The 23182-nt window shown below is 40.4% G+C and overlaps 1 protein-coding gene across 1 annotated transcript in view; it reads left to right on the top strand.

Moving 5' to 3' along the window:
• AKAP7 (A-kinase anchoring protein 7) overlaps positions 1-6760 on the top strand; it is a 75349-nt gene extending 68589 nt beyond the window's left edge. Inside the window, 1 exon segment of the mRNA XM_021391238.1 lies at positions 5671-6760. Within this exon segment, the coding sequence (XP_021246913.1) occupies positions 5671-5873 (203 nt within the window). The 3' untranslated portion in view covers positions 5874-6760.

The following is a 23182-nucleotide window of genomic DNA, read 5'->3' as shown; positions in this document are numbered from 1 at the left end:
TGCATCCCGCAGTGCTTGTAGGAGAAAGGATAGGTTTAGCAGAGCATGTTCTGTGTTTCTCCAGTTGTACGTAGAGGTGATCAGAAATCTTAGATCACTGAGCTTTGAAGCATTTTGTCTGAAACAAAACAAACTTTTGCCAAGTTAACTAAGCCTCCAAATTGAAGGCAGCCTGCAGATATTCTTGCTTTCATCATCAAAACTGGCAAAAGCATCATATTCCCTGAACAGCTGCAAGAGCCTGAATTTCCTCTGCACTTGAAATGTGTATTTTTTATGGTTTTATTTTATTGTAGGCCAAATCACATAAATTGGAAAAAAAATCCAGCAAACTAGAAACCCATGCATTCAGCATGAAGGATTAGTATTGCTTTATTAGGCAGTTCCATGCGTACAGAAAGACATTGTTAAAACCAAACAAGTTTTTCAGATGCGCAAGGTGAGCTGAACTAGCTATGTTGCACACTGCTTAGCTTCATTTATGGGGATGTGCAGCAACACAGTGTCCTTACCGTAATGTCATAACAACACTGTAATTTCACCTTTCTGTGACCTTCGTCACGGAACCAGGCCAAACGCCCGTAAACCTTTGACACCTCTCATTGCTTTGTTTGTGCCAATTTCTTAAGTGACCACTGGAGACATTTCATGGAAGCCCGTCCTAATTAACAAGGAATTGTTTAGGGTTCCGATTTTCCTGCTGGTGCTTATTGTGTTGATTAGATATGGGCACAAGCTCGTGTTTTGTTACTTCAAAACCATGATCTCGACTGTTCCGGATAATTCACAGTCTGCTACAAGGGTGGGAAGCATATGGTCCGGTGAGTGGTCATAGCTTGTAATTCAGCTCATTATGGACTGTGGATTCTGTCTTAGCAGGGTGAGGGTGGTGGTATTTTTTAATGCTGTAGTTCTGTTAATATATGTGGCCTACTAAGTTTATCTGAAAGTCCTCAGTAACGAGAACGTTCAGCACGTTGGTCTGATGCCAAGGACACTGCAGTTCTTTGTGCAAGTATGGGAATCTCATTCCCACTGAAGTCAATGAGATTTACTTTAATGTTGAATTAGATTCTACAGACACAAAGGTATATCGTAGCAGGAATAAGGTACTTCCATGGGTTGTAGCAGGGCATGGCAGCCTTGCAGTAGTCTACATCAACCAGGGTGTTGTGAGTGTAGATCTTCTCCTGGCAACATGGTGATAGTAAACCATGGTAAAGACGCAGCCACTGAAGTCACAAACTGCGTGGATGCACTTAGCTGAAGTCTGTCTGACATTGCTTTTATTGGCCTTTTTTGGTTAGCTCCAACCCCATCATAGAAATAATTGATAGCCATCTGCTGAAAGTTTCTTAGTCCATCAGTAAATTGCGTGGTTGTCTCTTTCCTTCCAATCTCACCATACAGCATTGGTAGCAAAGCTTTTGCCTCTGTACAGAGGGAGCATAGTCAATTAACTGATTGTGAGAGGTTATTAAGACTTAGAGTGGACTCCTCAGTCATTGCAGGATCACACACAGAAAGGGATTCTTTTGGTGAAGTACAAAGTTTTGTGCACATGCAACAGCAACTTGGCTCACTATTTGGGTGTCAGCAAGAGGCACAGTGTAAGTAGAAAAATGGTGTTTTCTAGCATTCCGAAGGAATTTCTTAAAGTTTAGTTTTCGAAAGACTGCCAGAATCCTTTGTGGGTTTTCTTGTTTCCAGATTTTGTAAAGGGTATTAGAAATTGATGAACTAATGGGAGACAGAGGCATTTCTGTTACCACAGAAGTCCTCAGGGCATTCATTGCCTGTAACCCCTCTTCTTAGAAAACAGACTTCCCAGCTCATCTCATCCACCAATATGAATTACCAGCAGTCTCCTTTGTAATTTGCTCCATGTTGGCATCATTCTTTTGTGATGAAAGGTTGTTGGAAGCAAAACCAAACTGCAGTATGTTAAGGCCATGAGACGAGGATTGCAGAAATTTGTCTTAGAATATAGCTGATTAAAGGCTGTAAAACTCTTTTCTTGTAAAATGATTGTACTGCTGGCTCTTTGAGTGAAATGTCCCGCAAAAATGGACAAGTAAGATAAACAGGAGTGGATTCAAGTGAGTTTTGCCTCTCTCCAAACCTGAAATACTCGCATAGGTATCTAACACAGGCTAGAACAGGACAGCGACATCTGATTTGTTCCAATGCTATCTTTCAAAATTCAGTTCATGGTCTTGTAAAAATGTCAGGAAGCGTAGAATTGGAGAGTAAACATAATCCCATAGAGCTATTCAGCTGTGAGTTTGAATCTCAACTTACTTTTGGTTTCAGGGCTCCTGTTCACATCCATAACTACGGCAGCATGTTGTGGGATCATACATCCTCATTTGAATAATTCTGTGCACTTGATAGTTACCTTCTGAAAAAAAAGTGTGGTCATTTCAGGACAGCAGGCTTGCTTCATTTTCAGTAAATAATAAAAAGGATGCATGCATTCACAGAATATGAATTTGTTTTCATCTTCTGAGAATTATCAAACTCTTAGATAAAATAGAGGCTTTATTTCATTTCTATTCTGAGCCACATACAAGATTGGAAGCATTTTTTTTATTCACAGGCACAGAAATAAAGTAGTGGTGTAGTCCGTACTGATAGGCATACTATAGATGTAAATACAGTGCACGTGGTATATCTGTTCCCTTTTTCAGAATGGAGTTTACAATCAAAGTAATTCTGAATTTTTAAACCTCCCATTTAAATCTAAAACATGCATAAGAGCAATGACTTTTTGCTGATATTCAGATCATTCATGACAGTCTACACAAAGGAACATTTGCCTGCAAGCAGCAGATGCAGCATGGAGAAAAATGCATGGAGTAGACTTATACATTAAATATTCAAGTAAATATAAGTGATCAATACCAGTTGTTATTGCCTGAGCTGTTTCATTTTGCTAATGGTCATGAATAGGAATACTTTTAGAATACGCAGTTGCCTTGCCAGTGAACTTCAGAACTGTGCATACACATACACAAAGTGCTATTTAGGGAATCTGAAAATATAAAGAGAGCGTGACTGAGTCATATAGCCCCATGTGCCAGGCCACAAAAGTGGCTGGAAGATAAATCTAGGCTTACTCTTGATACCAGGATGTGCACGCAGCCATACATCAGCCAGATCCTATGGAAATCTTCCCAGCAGGAATACAGGACTTACGGGGTAATACAGACTGTTGGTGAGAAATGAACATCTCAAATTTAATAAAATTCTAAAAGCAGTTCTGTGGCTTTCTGAAGTGTACTTCTAGAAGGCTCGTTTTAGATATTTTATATCTTTTTGATGCTTGAGAAATTACACGGCAAACCATCTACTTGCATCTAAATGCATATATATGTAATATTATAATGTACATATATGAACTTGATACATATGTAGAAGTGACAGCTGTTTTATAAGAATGGAGGAAATATTTGTGGAAGAAGAGCCCTGTCCTTTCCTACAATGTAGAATTAAATAAAAAAATACGTAATTTACTGTAAGTAAAATGACTCTGAATAAGTGTAATCACAACTGTTTTGTGGTATCTGGAGGCCTCTGTGGCTGACTACCCTTATTCTGCATATTAAATACTATAGGGTCAAGTGCCAGAGCTGCTGAGCACCTATTTCCCATTGATTTTGTTTATAGAGTTCCCTGGACAGATCATTAGAGCTGTGTGAGTAACAATTTCTGTGATTCGGTAGCAGTTCTGAGAAATAAAAAACTCTTAACTGGAAAGCAGTGTTTTTTTCTAGCGAATAAATAGACTGTGACAACCAAAACATTTTGTTTTGGTTCTGGGCGTCTTTAATAAAAGCAGAGGAAATTTGGAATCAAAAGGCTGCATTCAGAGGAGCCTGAGGGATCATCTCATAGAAGCTGAGAGGAGATGCTGCTTATGTATATTGTAGGTCTCCAATGAGATAAGAGCCTGACTTAAGACCCTCCTCTAAGTAAGTTAAGGATAGACTTAAACCCAGGGAATGCAGCGAGTGGAAGAACATGGTAACTGATGTGCCAGAGAGTACATGGGCATCTGAGTGGCTTTGGGGAGGGTATCTGTGACTCTTATGTTAACTTGAAATGTTTCTTCCTGGAACTACTAAATTTGTTTTCAGTGCTTTATTTTATTTTTGTTATTTCTCATTTAACTTTCTTTTCCCCCCACAGATGCCTTTCTGAATATTTTTCAGGGTATTTCCCAACTTTTTACAAAACCTAATGAAACGTTTTGCCTGGGTTTAGTTTGATCACTCTTCAGCTGGAGACCCCAGTTCTTCCAGTCCCACTGTAACAGCACCGTATGAACTATAGGAACAGAACTAGAGGACGTTGGTCTGTCTTGCTGTTCCAGAGCAGGATGCTTATACTAACAGCTAACAAAGGCGTTGCCTGTGGAAATGGAGGCTTTTGTGCACCTCTCCCTCTCAAGTTCCCTTATGAACTGTGTTTTATCAGTGAAATTGCACACAGATTGTACAGTCCCCTAGAAAGACTAATGAAAGTCTTTTATAACTATAGTCTATATGTGCTGGCAACCTTGAATAAATTTACATATATGAAAGAGAACAAATTTAGGTAATTGAACAGTGCAAAGCTTTGTGCTGAGAACATACAATAGTATCTCTTTCACCAGATGTGTGTGACTAAGCAGCCTCTTATTACTAGTTACAGAATGCAAACTCCAGAAAGGGACATTAAAAACATGGCTTTTAAATGTATGTGCAGGGAAACAGTTGTTTGCCTAGGGCAAGAAATTGCAGAGTGGCAAGTGCAAATTATACAGCCAGTGGAAATTGGACAATAAGTTGCATTTTTCCTGTTTCATTCCTCATCAAAGGAGGATGCTGTAGTAGGCTGTGTAAGTCATTAGGAAAATGATTCATGGAAAAGTATAATTTCAAAATATATGTAATATGTAAATTCTCATTATGTATACAGTTACTTGGTTGTGTGTTTAATCCTGTGAACTCAGGGCAGGGAAATGCCAGCTTCTTGCTTTTATCAGTAGATACCTATGAATAGAGTTGGCATTTACATCAGTGTCAGAACTTCAGATCAGTAGAGAGAAGGGGAAATGGGGGGGAGTAAATGGTTGTACCATGTTTTGTGCTTGATTTTAAAAGAAAAATAGTAATAATAATAGTATTTTATAACCTGCTCTTAGACAAGATACTTCAATATTTTTTTCCCATGAGAAACTTGAATTTTAAGCAGTGAATAAAAAGGTAGACATTTTCAAATTTATTAAGGAAACTCACAAAACCGGGGCAGCTAGACTTAAGAATTTTCCTAAAATGTAAATCAGTTGTGTGCCCGGAAGGCATGTGTTATTACTGACTAGAAGAAATGAAATTTGCACACTTTGAAGCTGAGTGGGTGCTGTTAATGTTAGCCAGTGGCTTAACAGGACTGTTACAATAAAGGTGAAATACTTTTACTCTGATGTACTGCGTACATCTTCATGAAACACTTCAATCAGAGCTCCTGGAGGGGGAAATTATTTTTACAGTCAGGAAGAGGCACTCTTAAAACCATCTAATAACTTAAAATCTAGATGTCCAGCTCAGCCAGAGGCTCCTCCTGATGCAATTCCAGCTGCTCTTTCCATGGAAATGAATTGCTTCTCTTGTCTGTTGTGACACATAGGTGAAAAGCACGCAGCAGAGCCGGATGACGCAGAGCTCGTGAGCCTCAGCAAAAGGCTGGTGGAGAATGCAGTGCTCAAGGCTGTACAGCAGTATTTAGAAGAAACACAAAACAAAGCCAGACAGACTGATGGGAGCCCTGCGAAAGCTGAGGAAGCAGCTAGTGGCACTAAGAATGAGAGCGACAATGACAACAGCAAGTGAGCGCAGTGCAAAAGCCTGGGAGCGAGTATCCCACCAAGAATAACGGCAAAAACATGTCCCAGCTCCCTGCTGAAACTTGCTAAGTGGTGCTGGGTGACAGGCACTCTGCCCTGAGAGGCTCTTATCAGAAGTTTGTTCTGAATCGAGGGACACTGCCTGCCGGTCTCATAAGCGCTTGCATTGCTGAGAATCTGTTGAATGCTGGGAGAGATGGACTGTGGAAAAAGACCAGAATGGTGAAACTGCTCCAGTCTCCATGGGCTCTTAATACCAAGAGTCCCTTCCTTGCTTTTGAAGAGAAACTGAGCTCTCTGTGTTTGCCTTTCGGATTGTAAGGAATGGGCATGAAGAGGCCTTGCCACAAGTGGAAACAATGCCCTGCGCACAGCCTGGCACTGCCGAGGGGCTGCTCGCTGGACGTGGGGGCACGTGCTGCTGCGGAGTCAGCAGCTGGCATCCCGAGCTAAAAATTACCACTACGATACTCGTCACAGATACTATTACACAGTATGTAACATAGCAGGAGTTTCTCTGAAATGTGACACCTTTCTGTTCTGTACTTTTGATAACAGTTGTTGATGCAAATTGTATGTTTTCTTTTGACAGAGCACCTTTTTATTAAAAATATGGGGAAAAAGCACTTAACACTGTCCAAAGCAGATACGATTGATCTCTGTCTCTGTACATTAGTGATTCTAAGTGACATTAGTTATTATAAAATATTATATTGTTCTTTTCCTCTAGGAAAGAGCCATGAAGCAGACTTAGTAAAAGAAGCTTTGCACAGAGAAACACAGGCCCTGTTATCCAGGCTGAGTCAAATAAAGGAGCTGTTATCCACTCCTGAGGTCCGCATGAAAATTAGAAAAGAACTGTTTGAAGACAGGCACAGCCCTAACAGTAAACGGAAAAGTTATATCAGCTCTGGATCTCCAAATGAATGATTGTAAACTGCTGTGATGTAAGACCTCATCAGGTTGTTTGAAGATGAAAAATATTTCAAGAAATTTTCCTTTCTCTTTTCATCTTTTTTTTACTGAAAATACAAATGGGTGTAGATGGCTCATGAAGAATAATGCTGAAGTACTTGCACAGAAGGAGTGTAGTTCATCATTAAATACAGCCACTCCTCGGCACTGCTTTGAAACACACTTGAATGTGCAGGTATACATCATGGTTCCAAAGTGGAAAACTACTGGTTTCAAATAAATCTGAACGAACACTGTGCCCTTCCTTTATCATTGCAGATAATTCAGACTTTTCTCATAGATTTTTTTCTCTAGCAATGATATATGGATATTAAAAAAATGGATGCTTTTAAATATTTTAAAATGTGTATTTGAAGAAAGGTCTTTTAATTCTCTGCCTTTTATATATGTACCGGCATTTTGGGTTAGCACTGTCTATTTTTAATTTTTTTTAAACAGCACTTGAATACCTGTATAGACGCTGATATGCTGTTTCTGCAGATGTTTACACTACCAGAAGAATGTTTCAAATTTCAGAATGAAATTCAGGCTCCACTAATGTCAATGGCAAACTGTTGCTGGCTTTAATGGAGTCAGGATGCTGCAATTAAGATCTCCTGAAAATAATAGTATTCCTTGGGATGATATTTGCCTTTTCTTTTTTTTTTTTTTTTTTAGAACAGTGTTTTATGTATTCGGGTTGTGATGTTTCCTCCATCTCTGCCTTCTACTGCTTGGGGTTGGGTGTCGGTGTCGTTGTTCCTTTCATACACCTGCAAAATTCAGAAGAGCTTTGGATGTACAGTGCAGGAGTAGGTCCAATATTTGCATTTTTTATAAACATTGTTTAAAATTGCCTCTGATGATAAAAGCTATTTAATACCTGTTGTGATTGGTATCGATTTTGTGCTGTTAAAACAGCTGTGTGCATATTCTCCATTGATGTGAAGCACTGATCATGTTTCATGGCTTACATTTTTCCCTCATTGAGTATATAACAGTATATTCTGAAATGTCATACATTTCTCAAACGATGCTCACAATAAAGTATTTCTTCCTTTGCACTGTGTATGTCTTCACCCATTTACAAACAGACTCTAATAAAATGAAGTACTTTGCAAGTAACAAAAGGGACAGAACCATTGCTTGTATGAATCACCTCCACCAAGCTGACTATGGGTGTTGAGCCAAAACACTCATCTGGAGTCTGGGTGCTGAAATCGTGAAGAAATTCATGCAGATAAGCTAATCCCAAGTCACTGCTGTTTCAAGAAGCCACCAGTTACCACATTCCCTTCCTTTAAATGCTAATTTCACTGAAAAGTTCCCAAGGCAAAATTTTGTATGATAAAACTTTAAAATCCTCTAGAAATGAACTTATGGTTCAGGTGGTGTGGGTTTAGATTTAAGGAGATACTGCTACAACTTCTGTGAGGTCCATATCCAATCTTGAAAAAATTAAGTTTTAATTTAACAAATGGTCTCAAAAATAATTAAAAAACCACCAGATTTTGCCATCCTACTGGATTTAAAAATCCAGACTTTCACAAGTGAGTCCTGCGCTGGCTTCTCTGAGCCCAGCATGTCCCGTTATTCTACAAGATACCTCTAACTGGGAAGAGAAGCTGTAATTGCTGTATCTCTGTATAAAATATTATTGGTCATATCAAACTGATATGACAACTGATATGTACTGAAATGTACTTCTGACAACTACTTCATTCAGAGATAGCTATTTATTGTGGCATCAAGTAATTTAAATACAACTTACTTATGGCAACACAAAGCCGGAAAACAGAAAACTGAGTTACGGTATGATATCTGAGTCTCAGGTTGTCCGCTCCCTTTCATCCACACAAGTTGTTGCCATGAATAGGTGCCTTTTTATATCATTATGGACAAGAGGCATAATCCACACATTTCAAGTAAAGCTGGAGAAATTAATATCAGTGAAGCTATGTCCAGACACTTTGATAGGTGACCTGATAGAGACTTCACACATTCACAGTACTTACGGCCATCATTAAGAATAGAAACTTGAAAAAATAAATCTTAGGGGCCTTAGTGGCCACCTGGTATTTTTTGAGATGCCCTGGTATGGGCCCAGCATGGCTCTGGGGGATATGACAGATGAACTCTACAGGAGTCATGTTCTTCTGAATCAGGAACAGCTGGAGGCCACCCCAGAGCCTTTAAGAGACACTAGATGGCTATATCAAAGTAACTGAGCCCCTCCCTGGATTTTCAGATGTTTTGAACCATGAAAATCAACAGGGCTTCTGTTTCCAAAGCACTGTTTCTTTTAAAATTCTTTCTTTTCTGTTTTTTTTGGTTTTTTTTTTTTTTTTTGCTTTGTCTTTCAAGATATCACTACTAATTTACTCAAAGTTGAGCTCAAAATAGGGTAAAGAAAAAAAACAACTACTTATTATTATTTTTTTTTTTTTGTAGCCACTGGCAGTGGAGTGAACACTGAAGAGTGCAGCTGCACAGAGACCGAACCTCATATAGAAAGGTGTGAATCTCTGAGCAGCATAACAGCATATGCCAGAAGAAATATGTTGCCTTCCTCCTATATCTTCAGACAACAATTCTGATTTTTCATTAAGCGCTTCTTTGGGAGAATGTCTTGAGGTAGTGATGCACAGGTTATTCTGGGAAAGCGTTGGCATTAAAAACAGATGGTGCAAGTGCGTCCATGTTCTGTTTTCAGTTCTAGTTTGCTCTCCATACTATTTCTGTACTGCTGGCTATGGAGATGTCTGTGATGGTTCCAAAGCAGCTTGCAAGTCTGGCTGGAACTCTTTGGGCTGCTGTGACCCTCTGAGGGACTGTGTCTGATATCAACACTTGCTATGAGTAGAAGCCATATTTTTGATAACAACCCATGCTGTAGATTGTTGGCGCTGTGGAACTGAGGTGTTAGGAGTTGACATCAGAGGTGTTCGGGCTTGAAGGAGTAACGAGGGAGATCAGTAAATCATACTGTAACCCAGATTGGCAAGGGACCCGCAAGGATTGTCTTGTCTGACTCCTTAAATCATGTCTAAGTCCTGACAATAAAGACATGAATTCTCTGATGTGGGGAGAGAGACTTTTACAAAGAATGACTCAAAGCATAGGTGAACGTGGCATGAAGATGCTCAGTCTGCGTGGAGACTAACAAGGCAGATGTATGTGCAGGAAGCTGCTGGGAGACCAAATAGTGCTGCTTCTGTGCTGACTGAGGGTGATACAAATGTAAACAGGGACTGGAACTTCAGTGGAGATTCAGGCACTGTGTATCCAGATACACAGATACTGGAATCTACTTCGGATAATATGCTATATCTAGTGGTACAGTTATTGAACTTTGTTGCTTTCAGTGGTAAAAATGCTTCTTAAGGTTATACAACTTGGAAGTTAGGATTTAAGGGACTATATGTTCTGAATTTATGGATGTTTCTGATTTTGATTGCACACTTCTATGTATACTATTTCAGCCTAAAGGCCACGTTAGGTCAGTGAGCAGTCAAGGTGTGTGAGCCATGCTTTTTTCTAGTGAAAAGAACGATACCATTCCATTTTTATGTCAATCTAGAGATGTTACTTGTGTCTTCTCATTAGAATTCTGATATTGTGAAGGTCCTGAGGAGATGCTGCATATTTCTACAACCAACCAGCCAGCAGGAAAATCAAAAGCATTGAAGTCACCACACTCAACAGAGCTTGTAAAATGAACTTCAGTAGAAACACACATTCGCATTTTAAATTCAGTTGTGCCTGGGAATATGCTGGTGAAATTAAATGTAAATTGACAGTTTTTCTCTGCAAATGAGACACCAGCTGCCGAGGCAGAGCAGGCCCAGTGGAAGCCAGACTTGGATCCCATGGCCTCAGAGGGAGCCGGGTTGCTGGACGCCTGGGGCTGCACTGCTCCTCCCCTGAGGTTTTGTTTTGCATGGTCTTTGTCAAAGCAGCCCTTTATCTGTGTATGCCCCCTGCCTCTGTCTAGCTCTTAATGACCTGTTGCCTGAGCCTTAGAAAAGGAGAGGCTGAACTGGCAGTGTGGCTTTCAGAAGTTCTTCTCCCCTCTGAGTGGGGGGGAAAAGTAACCACTGAAATTCCAGAGAAGTTCATGTCTTTGCAGGGCCACTTCTAATCTGGTTCACAGTGGGAGGGGGCAGAGGAGGCTGTCTGCTGAAGTCTTGCTGTACAGGTGACTGCTGTTGGGCCCTGAGGCAGCAGGGACAGCCTAAAACCACTGGATGAAAGCAGCTTCTGAGGGATGCACATCCCATAAGTCAGCCATAGGTGGTTCAGCTGCTGGTCAGGTGAAGCAATGGGTGTTTCAGCCTTGTGGAAATTGTTCCCAGCCAGGCTCACCTGGTGACTTCATATGTGAGCACCTTTTGGAATTTCAGTTCCTCTGTGAGGTTTCATATAATGATAAAGCATAATGTATGAGCGTGGTGGAAACTTTGCTTGCAAAGAACCCCTTAGTGCCATACTAATGACAAGTATAATGGCTCTATAGAAACGATTTGTACTTTCAGTTAAGCAAAATCATCAAATTGGCCTGGCTTCAGAGGCCAAGAGTCACAACGTTCCTATGGGAAAGAAAACTAACTGAACCCAGTAAATGGGAGCACATGAAAGCTGGCATGTGTTTAACTCCACCACTCCTTTGATCAATACAATTTCTGGATAAGCAAGTTCTCAGCGTGCATTCATCCTCTCATTTATATTCTCCTCGAGTTAAGTCTTTATAATGAGAACATTTGTGCAGAATGAAAATCAGTCCTGAGAGACAGCCGGGCTGAGAAGTAAAACATACTCATAGTGGAGCAATAATTAGAACAGTATACAGGAAAACCAAAAGGGATCCGGCTGCCATTCTTGGCATAGCAAAGGGGGCATGCTGGCATTGATAAGCAAGTGTTGGCACAGCATGTCTGACTGCTGGGGTCTGCTTTCTGCTCCCACTGTGTTTGGGTTTTGTTTAGCAATTCTCAGATCCAAAATGCAGAGACTGGAATGGGGAACTATCTCTTCCAAGGGCCTGTCTTCATTACTGGAAATTAAAGTCCCCTTTTGGGTTAATCAGAAGTGGAGAATTAAGGTAGTTATAAGAGTTGATTAAGAAACAAACAATACACGACGATTTCAGTAGAAGCTTATTTGTAATAAAAGGAGATTTTCTTTCAGATAAGAAAGGCAGGGATGTTTTGAGGTCAGGGCTTATTCTGGAGATTCTGGATTTTGAAGAAAATTAAAATTATGAATTAAAAGTCATGGAAAGCACTGCACTTCTGGAATCCTTTTTTTTATTCTTTTTTATCCAGCCATACAGAGAACTTCAGACACTGAAACGTACAGAAGAGAAGAAATAACAGATACGGACATGATTTGACTTCGGTCATAACTCAGACAAGCAGAATGTAACAGGAAAACAAAGTCAAGGAAAAAGCCATCAGCTAACAGCAAAACAGCTGCCAGAGTAAGAGAGCTTTGATAAGTGAAAGTGTTCAGAAGAATAAGTGATGAAATGAAGAAAATTGGCGGTGTTCTCTGGATCTGGTCAGCCGAGGGGGGCACACCTGCTTTTGTCACTCAGATGCACTGTAGAGGCAAATGTCACCATTTGCAGTCACATTTCCCAGTCAAATACATCAGAGAGGAAAGGCTGAATGATCATGTTGCCATGAAATACCTCTCTGGTAGAATACCAGAGTGAGGTGATGTGGGAGATCCTGCAGGTATACCCCTAAGACAAGACAAAGTAGTCTGAGACTGAATCTGCACGCTCAAGTGAGGGATCTCTGGAGAAGCAAAGAAGCAGGCTGTGTTATTGAAACTCCTTTTATTAAGATTTTTTTTCCATAATGAAGGTCCACTGAAGTTGTGTGCCTGGAAATCAAAGTCAAGTCCCTAAATCTTCTCTGGTAGCTATGAAATCTCACTGTGAACAGTCTTACAGTCCTAGGGTTTCTGTGCTCCCAGCCAGCAGGGCAGCAGCACAGAGCAGAGCGGTAACATGTCTCCCTTCTCCGGGAGCATTATTTATAACCAAATGCTTACAAGCAGCTTCAGCATCAAGCTGCCAGTTGTGTCATGTTATGCTTGTAATGGTCAGAATATAAGAGAAAATGAAATGTCTACTCTTTTTGTAGGTAACAAACTCATGTAGGTGAATTAGCAATCACTACAAAACCAGGCAAATACGAAAACTACATAAATTAAAAGACTATTATGCTATAAAATGGGATGCACCACTGCACTAGACACTTCTTGCATTTTCAGTATATGAGGATTTATTACTTTCAAAATAACACAGATTAAACATATTACTGGACATCACTGGATTTAGTGAGTCCCACTAAAGAAGATAATGTGTGCAGAATCCCCAGATCAGTTTGTGTCGTTTTGTCTTCTTACTATTGTATAATTTCAAATTAATGGAAGACCACTTATATCCATGGTAACTGTGGGATTCTCCTTCATAATTACTGGCTGAGCTTTTGGCTCTTTTACTTGTGTAGCATTTCTGGATCACCACTGTGAATTAATAATTTATGTAAGATAATAATTTACACTAGGGAGTCTGATGGAGTAACAGAGCCTGGAGGCTGCAGGATCAAAGCGAACATCTTTGCTGTAGTCATTTAACTCATCAGGGTCATGAAGAGAGAATAAAGGGCCCTGTATAAGAGCCTCCTGTCTTTGTGGAGAAGAGCAAAGATGTGTCCTATCAAACTGGGTGAACAACCCACTCCACCAGCACAGGACAACCAGGGCTGGGAAGGTAAACACAAAGCTGTCATTTATCACATAACATATGCATAAAACAGCATGTGACAAACCACTAAGCCAAGCTTTAGCACGCTTCCTGGCCATGCGGGCATAGGGCAGGAGGTGAGGGGTCTCCACTGCTACCATCAGAATCCTGTCTCCCTCCACACCACGGCTTGTACAGCAGCTCAGACAGGTTGTAAGCAGCCTCTTAACAGGCAGGAGAGCCAAAAACACACTCTAGAGGAAAGCGAGCCACACTTGGACCTGCATGCAGGTGTGTGGCCCAGCCCGAGGCTCAACACCCGCACCTGGGCCAGCCATGCCAGACCATGGGGTCAGGGGAGGGTCACAGCCTGCACTGCAGGACCTCATCCCACTGCTCCTGCTTCACAGGATGCCCACAACCACACAGCTGTTCCTGCTACAAACAGGCATTTCCACCAAACACTGTTAGCTAATGCATGAGCACATTAACATTACTATTAATATTCCAGGCTCCAATTGGTCCTTGCAAGAATTAGGAAAAGGAGGTTTCAGAGCACTGGTAACATTTGTTAATCATTATTCTTCAAAGAAATCCTTTAGTGCTTTGCTCTGCCAAATGCTGGGTGCTCCCTTGCCCTGTTTCCTTTGCCAAAGAGAAGATTCCTCCTGCTGCAGCTGGCCCCAAGAGATTGGTCACGATGGCGCAGGAGGCATGTGGCCAAAATCAATCAGAAACCCTGAGGGATGGGTGTTGATCACACACAAAAAATCTCCATACTGTATGTCGTTCACTTTGCACCCTGTGTTGTCCAGGAGTCACCATGGAGGGACCCTCTGGTGGGGCTACATACTGACATGGAAATGCTCATGTTCAGCTGCTTTATGTAATTCATCCCCAACTGTCTCTATTATTTATGTGTGTGGGTTTGTATAAGACCAGTTTAAAAATAAATACATGAGCCCAGCACCAGCTGCAGTGTACATGTTGCCATGGCTGACGTGCTGCCCCATACTAAAGAACCTTCATATCCTACCAGGACTTATCCTGAAAATCATATTAGTCAATTAAGAAGCATTCAAAAGAAGCCATTGCTTAAGTCAGAGAGGGAAAAGCTTACCAACAGTTTAGTAGCTATTCAGGTATTTTATTAATCGTGTAAGCGGGTATATTATTAGGATAGTGCTCAAAGCACAGGCCAAAGAGTCTCATCTTATGATTCCTGCTGAGACTCACACATGGCCACACATGAAACTAAGTTCACATCCTCACTTGTGTTCCCTTCACAGTCCCCTGCAGTGGCAGGAGCCTGTACAAGAAGAAACGTGCAGGTACCAGGATGTGCTTCCTTCCCACCCCTCTCTTCTAGGGAGAAAAAGAAACTCATATTGGCAGCACACCCAAAAGATAAACAAACCTGGGCTAGGAAACAACAAAGTCAGCAAAACTGATTTCAAATCTAAGTAAGCTTCAAAAGGGTCTTCTTTCACTCAGGTTTCTGCGTTGAGAGAGAGAGTATAGGAGCAGAATCCCAGACTTGAACCCAATTTCCTAATATTTATAGGGCAGTTGTTCATAGGCTGGGCTGCTGACATGAAGAACAGAGAATTTTTAGTAGTAGTAGCAGTAGTAGTAGTAGTCTAATCAGAGTACTTTAGAGTTGTATTTAAAAGCTGTCATTGCCACCCAGCCGAGCTAAATTGAACTAACAGTCTGCAGGAAAAATGTATCCAGGATGGGACATTTAACAAAAACGAAAATAGGTGTAGGGCAACAGGGAACACTTTTGTTCTGAACCTCTGCAGTAAACACAGTTAAACAATGGTGAAGTGGACCGGCAAACATCTTAGAGAAGTCATTCCAACAAGTCACATTACTGTTTCATGAGCTCAAAAATCATTGTGCACAAAATTATGCATGAATAATCAGCCCAGCTCCTATGACAAACAAAATATTGTTGAAACTTCACATTTTGAGTCTGCTTGAGGAAATGTTTTTTTCTCCATTTTTGAGTTTCCTTGCCGAAAGCATTTCAGAGCCAAGTGAGAATATGATCTAACTCCTGCCCTAACCGGTATTCTGCACATCTAGTTCTCATGCAAAAACACATTGTTTTAAACCACAAGTTTTCCAAGTATATTTTGCTCATGCAAATGCAAGAACTGAGTTAGAACAGAAATCCACGTATGACAATAAGCTGCAGTAGCTGCTTAAGTAGTGGCAGCTGAGTGTTTGTTTCCCTGGCAGATCCTCCCTGTTGCCAGCAGTCAGACTTTCAGGGATTCTGAGAGTGGGAGCTTGTGTCTGGAGCTGGAGGATTTGATTACAAGTCTGATTACAAAAAGTGAAAATGAAAAGACATAAGGAGAGAATAATAAAAGACAGTTGGAGGCATTAGGGAATTAATGAGCTAGAGAGGAATGCGATTCTATTTAACAATGATGAATTGAGTATTATTTGGTATTGTCCTAGCTCTCACTAAAGCAGAGATTTGCTGCAAATGTTGATGGGCCTGGTTTGGGAATATACACTATAAACATGTACCCGCAGCACGCACAGGAAATGGCAAAGCACGTGTTCTATCACAGTCCTTAGCACCATGTAGCAAGCCTTGCCCAAAGCATTTAAATACTTAGATGGACAGCTGTCTTTTTATTTCCATGCTGGATCAGAAGTGTTTGGCTCTTGTGTAAGGAGGATGACATAGCAGCAAGCTGGTGGGCAGCTCTTGTTTTCTAAAAGGAGAGTGTAAATCCTTTCCACCCAGCCAACCCAGAGGCCATGGCCACTGGCTGAGGAGCAGTCACGTTGTTCTGCCTGGAGTGGATGAGGTACTATTAGCAAGATCTCCCTGTCACAGGTGAGCAGTTTGGGTAATTTATACCCTCTCAGGTCTAATGCGTTTCAGCTAGACCAGAGGGTCAAATGCAGTACGTTAGGCAGAATAGCTAACATAGAGTAGTTTTTTGGCTACAGATGTACTTTGAAAGACAATGTTCTTACAGCACTGTTAGGTCAGGAGAAATGTCACATGAAAGCTAATTGTAATTGAAATTCAGGCCTGATGCACTTTTGTTTTTCCACTTGGTCTGGGGGTGGAATAGCATTACCACAGCTAGCGGAAGAGCCTGATTCTTCTTCGTGTACCAGATCTGCTAAATGGAGAAAAGGTATTATTCATATTCCTTTCCTCTTATATGCCTTTCCTATTCAAGTTCTTTTAAATGATTATTATCCTTTTCAAACACTTGGCAACCAGCTAGGGACATATTATTCTTCAGTGCTTCAACAGCTGAGGCCCTTTCAGTAAACTGTGTTACAGTGAGTGGCATCAGAAGAAGCTGGCAGGAAGGAGCCTCAAAACAAATGTAGGAAGGGGTTTATCGTGCAACAGATAATTGACCTATGGAACCCATTGCAGAAGGCTCTTGTTAATGAAAAATCTTTATGTGGCTCAAGGGGATTGCTGGAGGAGTACTTGGAAGGGAAATCCGCTGTGGATTTATATGGAAACCACATCCAATTCAGTAAAGCTGCAACAGTAAAATTAGTTGGGAGGTGGGAGGATATTGGTGGAAGAAAAAGAATTCATATTCTTGCTCCTTTTCTACTTCTTTCTGGGCATCTGTCAGCCCTGGATACAGGGTATTAACTCTCTAGATCCTTGGTCTGGCTGTTCTTAAGTTCTTACTCCTATAAAATGTCAAGAGTGTCAGTAATGAAGAATAGAGTACAGAGGTTCCATTTCTTCTAAAATATTAAATTACCAAATATGTTTTTAATAACAAAAAATATTTAATCTTTTAATTTAGCCACTATTTAAAAGCTGTGTGCTTTGTTACTCTTACTTCTTGGGGTTTGGAAAGTTGTTGTACTATAAATTTGAAAATCTACAGGAAGAAACGTTACCACTAAACTGCAAATATGTTACCTGTAAAAATATAATTGTAAACTCAGGAAATTCAGGATAGCCTATCGGAAGTGATAATATGTATGTGCAGTTTTCTCTCTTATAGCCTGAGGGGATTTTCATGCTTCATTAGAATCTTTCCCACTGCTGGCACAGAGAATTATCCTCTTTCAACCTTTTCTACTTATTTCAATTTAGAGCTCTTTACTAACACAAGTAACCTTCTTGCTATTTCTCTTTTATTTGGGAGTGTAACCAAGCACATCAATGGTGAGGGCTCCACACTCAGGGGAGGCTTCTCCTTCCTCTGTTCCCTGCTCTGCACTTTCAGTTTGTGAGACACATGAGCCACCATCATCTTGGTGGCTATCTTCAGTAGATCTGCCATTCTTTGTACTGCAAAGCCCAGCACTGGACCCTGCGCTACAGGTGTATCCTCACCAGAGCTGAGTAGAGGAAGTATTCATAGCAACACCGAGATGTTTTTCCTGGGTAATAGGTAATTTAGAGAACATTATTGTGGCTGTGTAATTAGAGTTGTTTTTCCTTCATGCAGTAATTTATAGTTATCAGGATTGAATTTCATTAACCACTGCATTATCTACTGATGCTCTCTCAAAATCCTTTTACGACTCTTTATAGACTTGACTACAGTGAATAATTCAGTATCATCAGCAAGTCTTTTTTCTCCTAATACTTCATGTTTTTTTTCACGTTCAGTTACAAATATTTTATGGAGTTATTCAGCTATTTGATTTTCTATTTACTGGTTTTATATGCATAACTTCTTTAAGGCTCTTTGAGGAGATACATTGTCAAAGTGATTTGGTGATTGGCTTCATCCTTAACTGTGTGTTTGCTGATACCTTCAAATAACTCCAACAGATTTTTCTCTAAAAGTTATTCCCTTTATAACATACATATTTATCTATAAAAGCACTAATTCTCATTTTTAATATGCTTACTATTAATCTGCTCCGTATAGAAGGCATCCTGTAATTCTGAAAATTCCCCTGGAGGATATTATTAAATATTGAAATCACATTTACTATTTTCCATTCACTGGCATCTGAGGTAATTTTAAGCAATAGCGTGGAGGGGCATTTGACAGCTTGGCCATTTCAAACCATTCTAGGACTAAGTCAAGCAGAAATGACTCACGGTCAGGTAGCTGGGCTTCACAGTAATTGTTCTGCTGCATAGCTGTGGGACATTTCAGAGGGAAAAAAGGTGCCACGCTGCAAATTTCATCGCCTGTAGGTGAGCACCACCTCATCTAGCTGCAGATGGGGTGCAAGTTTCATTTGTATTTTACTTTCAACTCTAGGATTTTTTTTATTATTTATTAGACTACTTGTAAAGACTCAACAGCAAGCAGTAAGAACAGGCACCTGTTGCCAGCAGCTTTGAATGATTATACAACATACTTCCAATAGAAAGGCTTTAGTGGCTTTGGTGTCAAAATATACTGTGAAAACTGGGCTGGATCCTTAATCAATACAACTTTTACAGAACTGGTACAGATTAGTTAGTTTTGCTGTATGAGAAGCTCAAATAGTTGAGCTCACATGCAGCTACCGACTTTTCAGTTCACAACAAAGAGAGCCTTGGGCTGTATTTCTGTAAAGTTTTTTGGCATCTGTTTTTTTGAAATGAACGTCTGAAGTGGAAGTCTTTATTTTGGGAAAACCTGTTCTCACTTTTTTTTTTTTTCCTTTTTTTCCCCCTCTGAAAAAATGTCTTCTCTTTCAGATGAATAATTTGACTGATCAGAGCTGCCAAGCAAGGTGAGCTCGTCCTCACCCTGTGAATAAAAAGAGAGCTCTCAGTGGTAGCCAAATTGGATGTGCCTCCCCTTTCATCCTTTGCTGAGGCTCATGCAGGTGAAATTAGGCTACAAACTCAGACAGCATTTCATTGTGTGAGGGAGAATATGAGGAATCTTCCAAGCATTTACAATAGCTCTGGTCTACACTCATTTCCCCATGTCTGTATTTAGTCTTAGACAATTTGAGAGGCAGAAAATAAGGATGAGAAAGACAGAATTTAAGAAAAAGAAAACCCCACATGCTGAAGGTACATGTTTAATACTGTTTCATACAAGCAGATTGATTTTGGCCTTCAAAAGGGAAGCTATTTTCAATTTTCTTCCCTGCTGAAGCTATTTTGCACTATTAAGTTCCACTTTTCAGGCAGGAAGTATTTATGCTGCTGTGAAAGCATTGCGACTTAGTTGCAGTGATCTCTAGAATTCAGTTACAAAAATAATATAGCTGGGGTAGAATAAATACTGAGCTTCCAATATCAGATAGTCTCTCCGAGGATTCTGTTTCTTTTAGGGGCAAGTTGCTACGTCCTCACAAGGAGCCTGTTGTAGCGATCCCTTTCTGGTACCCCCAGACACAGAACCAAGATTGACCCCATGGCTTGCTTCTGCACCTGCTAAGTATAGTGGCAATGCTGCCCGCTATTTTGGCAGTACAAAAAAAAAAAAAAGAACTTGAAAGATTCTGCCCTGATTTCAGCTGGAATAGAGCCAGTTTTCTTCATAGTAACTGATATTTTATGGATTTAGGATGAGAATAAGGTTGATAACACACTGATGTTTTAGCTGTTGCTGAGCTGCGCTGCACAGAGCCAAGGATGTTTCAGTTTCTTCTATTGTCCTGCCAGCAAGGAGGCTGGAGGTACACAAGAAGCTGGAATAGGACACTGCCAGGACAGTTGACCTAAACTGGCCAAGGAATGTTCCTTACCATGTGGGAGTTAGCCAGGAGGGCTGCTGCTGCTTGGGGTCTGCCTGGCATAAGTTGATGAGTGGTGAGCAATTGCTTTATGCACCATTTGTTTTGTATATTCTTTTATCATTACTATTAATGATATTACTTCTCCCTTTTCTGTCTTATTAGACTGTCTATATCTCAACCAATGAGTTCTACATTTTTTCCAATATTCTCCCCCATTCCACTGCAGGGCTCTGAGCAAACAGCTGAGGGAGTGGTGGCGATCTGCCTGACAGGTTAAACCACAATAGACTCAGGGTCCCACCAGCTTGCTGAGGGTTGTTGCAGAAGTAACAGATGCAATAATCCAATTAAAGTTTTATTTTCAAATGCAAATCTCAGTGCTGGAGCAGATCTTTGGCATATGTCAATGTAGTTTTATTGACTAAAGTTTATTCTGTATCAGTACAAGCCTACCTGAAAATGTACTTTTAGGGTTATTCTTTCCACGCCCACAGAGAAACATAGCTATCCAGCCAAAAATTGGCTGGAAAATCTGCTTAGAGTTAACAACAGGTGATTAGATAAGCAACTAACCAAAGTCCTAATGGTTGAGGCTGGATTAGTTGAAAGTTTTCCTTATTGTCACTGGGGTTTTCCATTTCTGTTTGGGCTGGAAATACTTTGCAGATAGTTCAACTTCAAGTCTTAGCAGCACCTGTGAGACAAAATATTTTTTAAAAAAATGAACAAAAGTAAAGTTTCTGTAACTTTTTTTGGCACACTGCTTTTTTTGAAATAAACATCCAAAGTGGAAACTTTTATTTTTAGAAAACCTGCTTTCACATTTCTTTTCTCGGAGTGATGTGTCTTCACTCAGAGAAATGATAAAAATGTTGATGAAGAAACAGAAGATCTTCACGAGTTTTTCAAGATTTAAGTCTTTGCTCAGTAATAATATTTGTAATATCTCTCTATCACTTTGTATGCTGTATGAGTCCTCTTCTGACCTTGTAAATTGAGTTTTAGATGTACACTTATCTGCAGTCCTCATTTGTAATGCCAGAGGCAATTTAGTTGTTCAATACTTTCATTAGTCTGCTATTGATTGGTTCCTTTTCTTCCCCTCTGTGCACAGAAAGGTGCATTTCCTCTTGCTATTTACAATTTAACAAACTCTCTTACTGTTTCTTTGGCATTTTGATGGTATTTGACACTAATCTTGCCTAGCGGCACTTAAAGCAACGTTTTATTTAAAACAACCTTCTAAGCAATTTTAGCTGGCTTGGCAAGTCCTTTTACGCTGAGCTCTTCGTAAATCTCACAAGGATCAACCACTCCCATGCTGGCTGCACAGCAGTCTGTTGGAAGTGGGATGGCAAGACCAGAACTAAACAAAATGAAGAAACCAAATTGTATCTTCTTTGAGAGACAGTGCTCTGAGGCAGCCTGGAAACTGTTTTCCAGCAGGCCGAAGGAGCAGTTGAAAGCTGTGGAAGCACTGGCTTTCGGGAAGCAATGAGCGGAAATGGATCAGGTTATGCACAGGCAGTGGGTGACTGAGATGGAAATTCAAGGTATTTAATGAGGCCATTCCCCATGTCTACACCCAGAACTGTGTTGCAGAAGGGCTGCAGATGCTGGCCGTGCCCTGCCCCACACAGCCTCCTGTCTTTGTACCACCAATGCCTGCTGCAGGCCCCAGCCCTGTCCAAAAGCAGGTACATCCAGCTTGCCCTGGGAGACATCATGAGAAAGTGGATCCTGCACTTCTGCAAGCAGCTTGTCCCCATAAGTGCTTTTACTAGTAGGAATGTAGTCCTAATTGCTAATTGAATTCCTCTGGATTTACCTTCCAGGAAGGATTTTTATTTTATATTCTCTAATAGACTAAAGAAGATCTCTGTGTCTTTTATTTTGCACCTGGAAAGATACATGCTGTAATCATCGTATGACAGCTGAAATGGACTGAACAGATTTTATCAGCAATGATTCTTCATTATTATTTCCCATTATCATTTTTCCTGGGGTTCCTGTTGAGGCATATTTTGTTATTCATGCTGACAGTCTTTTAAAAACTATCAGCACTATCTTATCACCATTCTCCATCATCTGGAACTTCTTTGCTGTTAATGGGGAAAAGATTTCTTTGCAAATCCCCTTAAGGTATGAATAGATTAATTACATCTGCTGAACTCTTTTTTTTTTTTTTTCTTGAAAATTTTTAACTTTCTCATGTTTTTCTGGTGGCATCCTGATAGGCTCCAGGTAGCTTACCCTATTTCCAAATAGAATAATATCTGTTTTGAACTTGAAAGTTTTTTGAATTATTCATAGAAATGAAATGGTTAATCAATTATTAATGGTACTCACAGGCCTGTGCAACCACTTTAGTTACTAACTCCCTCTGGCTTTTGGTACTAGGTGGAAATTTTGGAAGCAGCCAGGGAAGTAAAATAAAATCACCTGTCCTGCTTGGCACCATCAATAGTGTCTGTGTCACTTTGAGCAACGGAGCCAACACAGGCCTCTTTCTTAGGAGCCTGAGCAGAAGCAGAGGGAACGCTGGAGCCATCAGCACAATCATAGAATCATTCAGGTTGGAAAAGATCTCTAAGATCACCTAGTCCAACTGTCAACCCATCATAACAATGTCCACTAAACCACATCCCTCAGAGCCACATCCACTCTTTTTCTGAACACCTCCAGAGTCACTACTGCCTCCCTGTTCCAGCCTCACCACTCTTTCTGAGACATAATTTTTCCTAGTATCCAACCTGAACCTCCTCTGGCACAACTTAAGGCCATTACCTCTCTTCCTATCTATTGTATCAATTTCTAATAATTTTTCTTTTAAAACTTCATAACACTGTATGATTATTTTATTTTGTAGCTAATGGATCCCATCCACAAGTGCACGCAGAGATGTGTGCCTACAGTCAAACCCCCTC

Source organism: Numida meleagris, chromosome 3, assembly GCF_002078875.1.
Source record: "Numida meleagris isolate 19003 breed g44 Domestic line chromosome 3, NumMel1.0, whole genome shotgun sequence".
Lineage (NCBI taxonomy): Eukaryota > Metazoa > Chordata > Aves > Galliformes > Numididae > Numida > Numida meleagris.
Note: the sequence above shows the minus strand (reverse complement) of the source record. Positions and strands in the feature narration are given on the sequence as shown.